General features: G+C 37.9%; 1 protein-coding gene across 7 annotated transcripts in view; it reads right to left on the bottom strand.

Moving 5' to 3' along the window:
• Nucleotides 1-3,033: 3,033 nt before the first annotated feature.
• rbbp8l (retinoblastoma binding protein 8-like) overlaps nucleotides 3,034-9,138 on the bottom strand; it is a 33,043-nt gene continuing 26,938 nt past the window's right edge. For all 7 annotated transcript variants that reach the window (XM_016680516.1, XM_016680518.1, XM_007569733.2 and 4 more), the window contains 3 exons: nucleotides 8,544-8,611; nucleotides 8,272-8,464; nucleotides 3,034-3,732 (listed from right to left, as the gene is read on the bottom strand). In XM_016680516.1, coding sequence (XP_016536002.1) covers nucleotides 3,671-3,732; nucleotides 8,272-8,464; nucleotides 8,544-8,611 — 323 coding nt within the window. In that variant the 3' untranslated portion in view covers nucleotides 3,034-3,670. The remainder of the gene's footprint in view (nucleotides 3,733-8,271; nucleotides 8,465-8,543; nucleotides 8,612-9,138) is intronic.

Below are 9,138 nucleotides of genomic sequence, written 5' to 3'. Positions count from 1 at the left end.
TATATATAAAACCCTTGCAATCGATGTAAAGTTTCTTGTCTGTGTAAGAACACTTGGCAAATAAAGCTGATGATCCTGACAATACTAAACTAACATGGAAGGAAACTGATTTAATTACTATTCATTAAGAGCATGGTAATAATAGTGTTGGGCTTTTCCATTATAGTTTAGTTTTATTGTTTTGTGAATTTGTCTAATTGGGTGCAGAATTCAAAAAAGGTCAAAGTTCAGATCTAGCCTTAGTCTTCTCTACTTCTACAATTACACAGGTCAAAACAAACAAGCAAATAAATAAATAAATATCAAAAACTAGGCAACATACTTTTTGACTAATAAAGTCATCTGTCCTTTTTGGATATGTTATTATTTAAAATTAATACAGTGTTTATGGGGTTGTAAGTGTTCATAAGTAGACAGATTTCCAAAAAGGGAAGAGATCTGGGTTTTTACTGCTCTCCAAGACAGCTAGCCTCGTCTTAGTCAGCAGTTCCTGCTTATTAGATTTTTTTTTATCTTCTTGTTTGGAAATTATTTTTCCCATTTTTTTAATTTTCCCATTTTAGCAGTTGCATGTATTATAAATACATGCTATTTTTTGCTTTTAGTTACTGAAAACATACAAGGAAAAAAAAACTTCTTAATCCAAGTATAATGTTTTTTCTACTACAGCTCATTATCACAAACACAGTTTTAGCTATCCGCTGTGAATAAGATTATTTTTGAACGAGTGCAAGTGATTGATGCTGCTACTCCGTAGCAAGTGAACATACAAGGTTGTCATTTACAGATGTGTCGGAAAATTTCTGATTCTACGACACTGCTCTCCAAGACAGCTGCTAGCCTGAACATCTGTTTAAAAAAACATTTAAATCACTAAATTTAGATGGAGGTTTGCAGACAGAGTTTGCAGACGTTCAAAAATTCAGTGCCAACCAGTTTCTGTGGGGAGCTTAACAGAGCGTGATCTGCTTTTCCAGGGGAAATTGACATGAAAACTATCTGCATAAAGTTGAAAATAGATATTGTGTGAATGTGTGTGTGTGTTTAATAGCTCATAATGGCAGCAGGTAGAATGAAAAACGCAATGGTCCAAAAATGAAGCCCTGTGGTACACTGCTATGTGGACTGAACTGAAATGACAGAAACTAGCACAAAGGCTTCTGTCAGTGAGGTTGGATAGAAACCAAATGAGAGCAGAGCCCGTGGTGCCAACCCACTGCTGCGACCTTGACATGATCAATGGTTAGATCCAACAAAACCAGAACTGCTGGGTCACCAGAATCTGTTACAATGCCAGTAGAAATTCTAAGTAAAACAGACTTTGTAGTGATTTACAATACAGCCAGGCTGAAATTTGTGCTCCTCCATGAATGACTGTAGCTGTGTAAAAACAAATGAAGCCTTCATGAAGTACTTATCTTCATAAGACCTGCCCAGCCGATCACATCATCATGCTCCTCCTTCACAGGGTTTCAGTATCGGTCTTCTCCTCGTCTCCTCCAAACATCAGGCTTCGCTTCATTCATGAAGTCCGGCATCCTCTCTACACCTGCTCCTTGTTGAGCTTCAACCCACCTGAAGCTCATTGAGCTTCAACAATGATTTGGCACTTTGAGTGCCAAAGGGCACTCGGACCCCTTTGGCACCGGGGTCCAAGTGCCAAAAATTACCGTTATTTTTTTTTTTTTCAAATAAAATTTCTAATAGTTACTTTCTCTCTGAATGAGTTTTCCAGGATGAACTTCTTTTCAGCAAATAAATATGGCCTCTTCCCAAGCAGATGGTTGACTGCTTGCTCACATGGTGTTTAAATAACTTAACTCCTTATGTAATTTAAGTATGAACATTTATAGTTCACTTTTGCCACGTCATAGTGAGTTATTTCCTCCAGTTTGAGGACAGGTTCAATGCACTGGATGGGGTAAAAAGTTGAGTGATCTCATCTATAGGCCTGATGAAAAAAAAAAATAGATTCAGAGGTCAAAACAGTGACATTTTGAACCAAAACATGATTGATTTTAAGTTTTTTTTATTTATTTAACTTAAAAGTTAACAATTTTCATTATTGTGTTTTCAACGTAATCTGTTTTATTTTGTTGTTTGCAATTTTTTCTTACTCTTTTTTTCCTCCCATTTCAGTTCAAAAGGGAAATTGAATGTTGTCCTAACTCATTTCACCAGAATATCTTCAAAGACTCGTTGCGGATGCTGTGATCCTGCAGCAGTCAGTATTACAACAAATCTGTAGAAGCTTCTGATTAAATACTGCTGCTGCAGGATGGTTTCATGCTAATAGTTTGAATGACGTTATTATCACAAAGCACAAAAAGGCAAAACAGTCATTATCATAAAAGAAAACTATTCCAACCACATATTTAACACGATACAACACATGACACTAATTCATTTCTGTAGCTATGGGCATGATGTGCTCGTTTTTCAGATCATGTGAGACGTAATTTCTTAATTCTACAGTAAAACTGAAGAAAAAAAAACCCCTGACCAATCACAGGATAGTGAAGACTTTAACAGCGGTAGAAATGATGTTTCACATGAAGCCATGAATGAAGTCATCATCTGAAAACTGCTTTGTAAATCAGTGTTTCATTCTTGATGTTAAAGATTTGTTCTAGATTTGAACGTGACAAAACAGCAAAACCAGAAGAAATCCGCTGGGAACTAAGAACTTTTTTGTGGCTCCACATGCTGGTTGTGTGACAGAGTTTAACCTGTTGTTCACAGGTTGTCATTCACAATGACAGGGGTGTCAAACTCCAGTCCTCAAGGGCCGCTGTCCTGCAGTGTTTAGATGTGCCACAGGTAAAAAACAGTGAAATGAAATGGCTTAATTACCTCCTCCCTGTGTAGATCGGTTCTCCTGAGCCTTGCTAATGACCTAATTATTCTTTTCAGGTGTGGTGCAGCAGAGGCACATCTAAAAGTTGCAGGATAGAGGCCCTTGAGGACTGGAGTTTGACACCTCTGTCACGAGAGGACCCAAATTTGGGTCCTCTCGTGAATAACAGGTTAAGCAGTGTGGCTACTCTTGAAGCTGCTGGAGTCAAGGATTAGTTATCATCCCAAAATCTGAGCCGCTCGGTTTTTGGGTCGACTACAAGCTACATTCGCTATGTTGCATTCGCTATGAAGAAACATGTTGCGAGATGACACTACTATTGGTTTAGTATATCCAGAAGTGAAAAAGGAACACCCAGAAAGAGAGACAGGCACACACAACACAAAAATAACCTGTTATAATACCTAATCAGCTGACTAATGTCTTGTCACTTCTGCTGACAGACCCACAGATTACTGTTATTTTCTGTAAGTGACAAATATTAAATCCTACCATATCGTTGCAACCTGTATTTGCAAAGTTACAACCTCTACATGTAAATAAAGGTGTATATTAGGTTGCACATGTGATATTTTGATCAAGTTCTGCACACACACACAAAAACTGATCTAAAAAGGCAGTGGAAGCTGGTTAGGCGTCACGCTGATGAAATAAAACAAAATGCAAATAAGCCGTTCCTTTCCGCGGCAGAGCGTTGAGGACGTTTGATGAAGTCAGTGATGGGTTTGCATCTCGCCATGCTGCCTCTGTGTGGGAGGAAATCAGTAACTACTCGTCGGTTTGAGCATCCAGGTATGATTTCCATCCTCCTCTCTAGCTGGGGCTCCTCTCCTCGGTCCTCACTGTGATCTTGATTCTTCGCTCCTGGTGCTTCTCTGTGAACAACAGAAGGAGATTTTAAATTATTTTAGACGAAAAAAAAATCTCAGAAAAATCCTTGTTAAAATGAGTATAGGATTAGGAATAATTAAAGGAAGAGATAAAATGACAGCTGTAAACTTAAAAATATGGATTTCAGGACATCTGTGTCAAAATGTAAAGGATTTAGCTTAAGTTAAATATTCTTATTAGCTTCTGATTTTGTTATATCAGAAGCTAATAAGCTTCTGATATAAAGCTTATTAGCTTTATAATAAGCTAATAATAAGCTAGTTAGAGTGTTCCCACACTCTAACTGTGGGAACACAGAGTGTTCCCACAAAACACTCTAACTGGCCAATTTATCACACCTTCCTTACTAGCAAGGACTGGACCTTCAGAACTTTTTTAAACGGGACCTAATATGAAAAAATGTACTCTTTTTTTTATTATTATTTTTTTTTTTAGCTTTATATCACATTATAATGTTATTCCCTCATCAAACATAAACCCAAAAATGTTGTTTCAATTCATTCAGTCATGTTTGAGAAATCCTTGAATCTCTCGTGGCAACCATTTGGGCGTGTCTTTTCCACAAATCTGACCAATCACCTTCACGTTTCCTGACCAATCACTGAAACTCGGCTGAATTTTGACCAATCCGCTTTTCCCCTTGATACTGTAACTTACTGCTTTACAATGTCTCTTGACAACTGAACCTGCAAGGTGTAACCATGTCTGAAGTTAAGTGATAACATTTAACTTTTTTTGCAAAACCCATTTTGAGATGTTCGGTTGGATTTGTTTATATTACTGTTCATATCAACTTGAATGACCGAGATGGAATTCTTCTTCTGCAGTTTGACAACTCCTCACGACGTGATTTGATTCGTTTCAAGAACAAAACAAATGAAGCAGCTGGGATGAGGATTTCTTTTTTTCTTCCTTTAAATATTAGTCATGTTAAGATCCTATCTTTTTAGGGAAAGTTCTGTGTAGTAATTTAAACTTTTTCACAAGATGGGGTTAAGGGAAAGATAAAGCATAAAACAATTGCAACTTTGACCACAACTTTGTGAAAAATGTGCCACAAAATCAGTCATTTTAGGCTGCAACAATCTCAATCGCAATGTTGCGGAGGGGCTGACTAAACTAAACTAATCCATGAAGCGCAGAGCAGAGATCTGTCATTCTGAGAGTGTGTAGCCTTCTCTGCAGAACTGAACCAGATTAAACCTCTGAAGCGCTGCAGATCTTATCTCCACATTTAAAGACAAGGCTGCCTGCGTCGTGTTAATCAGGGCACATTCACAAGCAGTTTATTTTTGTACCATGGAACAAACTAACTTTGTTCTTCTTTATTTTGCTACTAATGCACATCTGTGGTTTCACTTTTAAAATAAACTAACAACTGTCTGGCTATATATATTTGACATAATAAGAGGAAACACTTTGTAAATAAATGCTGCATGGTGATTAAAAAAAATCAGAATGCATATTTTCCTTCTGAGCAGTTCAGCTTTTTGTTTTTGGCAGTATCTCAAAATAGAATTCAACTTTCTGCAGGCTTCCTGAAGCTCCTTGGGTTCTCTTTTAACTTAGTTTTTTTTCCAGTACCTACGACAAGCATGTTGTGCATGGTGTGCTTAAAAAGTGCTGAAAGTGGACAAATGGAGGACAAAAGGAGAAGTGTGTCAGGCCTGTAACAGTCTCCCCAGCAGATGAACAGGATCTGAGAGCTGTTTCTTTGAGAAAAAAGGGGAGAAAGGTAGAGCAAAGAACTGACACAGGACAGAGAGACGCCTCAACCGTACTGCTGAATGCCCAGTTTTCAGCTGACATCTTATTTAGGATTCATCTTGATGGAGCTAAAATCTGATTTTCTGTTAATTATGCTGTGTAAATATGTATTTGCTGCTAAATTATGTAACACAGGAGCTTGAGGGCTTTTTTCCCCTGGAATATCTTAATGGTTAGACAAAAGATTTGAAATGACTCCACTAGAGCTGAGGTAAAAAACACACTTTCCAAAACCCTTAGAAGTCCTGGAGCAAGTACTTTAAAATACAAGTAATAAGAACAACAAGAGAACTTGAGAGAGCTAATAATGATGTCTTTGTAGTAATAAATTTGACTTTTTCATGTGCCACTGTAAAAATAATTTACCCTATTTTACTGATTTTGCTTTTTTGATTCACTAAAACATTAAAATATCATACTACAATAACCTCAGTAATAAGAGAACCAGGCAAAATAAAATGAAAAGAAGTATTTTGCTTCTAAACCTATAAATAACTGTCTGGCTGTCCTACTACACATCTCAAGTCTGTTTGAAGTTGAGGTCACAAACTGGCAACCCTACATTCTCCTTCAGGCTTTTCTGCGAGAGAACAGAAGTTGTAGTTCTCTATTGTCCAGATCCCAAAGAGTCAAAGAAGCTCCACCCTGTCTCACTTCCAACACCATGTTTAACTGTAAGTATCCTGTTTCATTTCTGTGGAATGCCTTGGTAATTTTATAATGTGTATCGAGACACTTTCAGAAGGTTAATATGTCATCTCACCAGTCCACAAAAGTATTTTCTCACAAGTCTTAGGAATAATCAAGATGTCTTTTTGCAAATGTGAAACTTGCTGTTGCATTATTTTCGACCCGTCTGGTTTTGGCCGTAGAACCCCTCCCTCCTCCCAGATACAATCGTTGCCACATCTCTTTCTTGTTGTTGAATCATGAAGACTGACTGAAACTGATACGGGAGAGGCCTACAGTGCTTTAGATGTTGTCCTGCAGTCGATTGCAAAGTTGGAATAACATTGGTAGTCTGGCCTCTCTACCATAATTTGATGACTTGCATAGTTACACAATGTTACTTTTTGTCTTATGCTAAGATCAGCTGGATGATCCGAAACATTAGATGGGATGAAAAACAAACAAACAAACAAACAAACAAACAAACAAACAAACAAACAAACAAACAAACAAACAAACAAACAAACCCCAGTAAAGTTTATGATTTTATATTTTGCACCACTGTATCTTTCGGTAAATAATGCTCAAGCATCATCTTCCTGCTGCTGTAGAACATTCACTTACAAGGATAGTACTTTAGAGATACTTATGTACTGCTTCAACAGAAGCAAGCACAACTCAAATAACAATATTTATTTCACACAGTCAAAGAGCTTTCTATTGGAAAAATGATTGCACAATTTGACATATAAGTAAACTTGTTTAGTGGAAGCAGACCAATTTTGAAAAAATAAACTCTTGTTTTTCAATAAAAAGATTATGGCGCTAGGCCGAGGTGATTTTTATGGAGCCCCTGAGGGAACATGGAGGACTTTTTCCCTTTTAATTTACCTTGAAAAAGTATTGCATTCCCTCACAATACTTTTGCGTTGCCTCCCAACAGGTTTTGTGTTCTCTTGCAATAACGTACAGATCAGTTAATGAGGCATAATTGAATACTGAAATTCTTTCTTACGACGGCCACCACACTTTCTGCTATAATACAAGGTTTTTGTAAAGGTTTTTCTTCTAAACATATAATAGGTTTATAGGTTTAGAATAAAGCTATAAGCCTACTATAGGCTTATTATTATGTTATAGGATTAAAAGAAAAACCTTACAAAATCCTTGTATTACAGCAGAAAGTGTGTCAACATATAAGGCAAGATAAATAGTGCGACAGACGCATTACAAGTATTTCCAAGGACCGAGTTAAAAGACATGCAGCAAGAAATTTTTACAATACTATATGTTCTCCATGCACATAGTGTCATTTTATAGCATAATCAAGTAACTATGTTACTTTTTTACAGTTGTTAAAAAATGAAATGAACATTCGATATGACTTTAAAGAAATCTAACTTTGTAGTTTAACACTTTGAAATTGGTCCTCTGTCTCTTTAAAAACTCTTGCTCTGTCTGAAACTCAGGATGTCATCACATCACTCCTCTATCAACTCTTTGACAGCGTTTTTACTAGTGTTGCACTGAGAAGTAGGTCATATAATGAGCTCAGCAGATGTTCCACTAGATATTTGCTAATTGCTGCTGGCTAGTCTGAAGGAACTGAGTGGGGCTGTTGCAAGGTAGGGCTGCTCTGTGAGGCAGAAGCTTGAAAACTGCAGGTCTGAGGAGGAGTTTTGGCTGAAAGGTGGTGCGAGGTCCAACTAGGCATTTTGCACAACTGAATGGTTGCCATGGAGATTAGAGGATTTCTCAAGCATGCAGGAAAGAATCAAGGCAACACTCCTGGTATGTTTTTGATTATGACATTATGTAAAGCTCAAAAAAGTTGATTTTACATAACACTGCCCCTGCAACATGTACATACCTACCACTCTCTAAAGAGCAAACATGAAGAAGGAATTGTTTCCCTTTGTATTGGAACTGTAGTCAAACTGTGCCAGACTAATTGGTTCCCACTCAGTGAGCTTTTTTTTTTTAATTCTGGTGCTTCATTCTGATCAGTTCTGTTGGTCACATTACCCTGAAATACACACATTTAATGTGTCTAACATTCAGGGACTAAAAATGAACCCGCTACTCACTGTTTGTGTCCGAGTCTCTGTCGGTTTCTGTGTCTATGCGAAGTCTCTTCCTCCTGCGGCCTGCCTTGCTCTTCTGACGTGGCCCACTCTTGCCTTCCTGCTCGTCTAGGCTGCTGTCTGCCTCGTTTGCTGAAGACAAGGACTGCGACGATGCCGAGGACACACAGGGGCTCGCAACAGAAGGACACTTTTGCTACAGGCAGAAATAAAGACACAGCTTTAGGTTGAGGCGTTTGCCAACACAATCAGCTCTGTGTCTTGGTTTGGGTTACCTTGCCGTTTGACGATATCGACTCTTGCTTCTGTAGCGCAGATGTTAGGGTCTCTAGTCTTACCAGTGCTGTGGAAAAATGAGTATAAGTGAACCACTGGAGCACAAACTATGCTTTTCCACTGTGAACTGTTTAGCTAAAGGAATCTGTCATACTTTTGTTCTGCTTTTCTTTGCTTCAGTGCGTAGAACATCAACACCGAACATCAGAAGAAGGCATTGCTTCACTCTTTCACAGTTCTTGCCTTGACAGGCATTTCTCACAATCAAACTTGCTTATCTACATCAGCATGTGACACATTTCCATAATAACCTGTTAAGCCACTCGTTCAACACACCCGGAGGAAGAGCTGTTATGGTTTGGTGAGTGCTGGTGGACTGGTTATATGGAGAACAAAAAAAGGGAAAGAATAGTAGATCTGTCATACTAAACCTGTGCTAGTGTCGGATGAGAAACAAACGGGAGTAACCAGTATGTCACACTGATATTTCATTTTGACAAAGAATACATACAAAAGCAATCATTTAGATTAATTCCTGTGAGGCTTAAACTAGGACAGAAGTCCTGTTCAACATTGAACTGTAAATAGTTTGTA

Source organism: Poecilia formosa, unplaced genomic scaffold (assembly GCF_000485575.1).
Source record: "Poecilia formosa unplaced genomic scaffold, Poecilia_formosa-5.1.2 Scaffold245, whole genome shotgun sequence".
NCBI classification, from domain to species: Eukaryota; Metazoa; Chordata; class Actinopteri; order Cyprinodontiformes; family Poeciliidae; genus Poecilia; species Poecilia formosa.
Note: the sequence above shows the minus strand (reverse complement) of the source record. Positions and strands in the feature narration are given on the sequence as shown.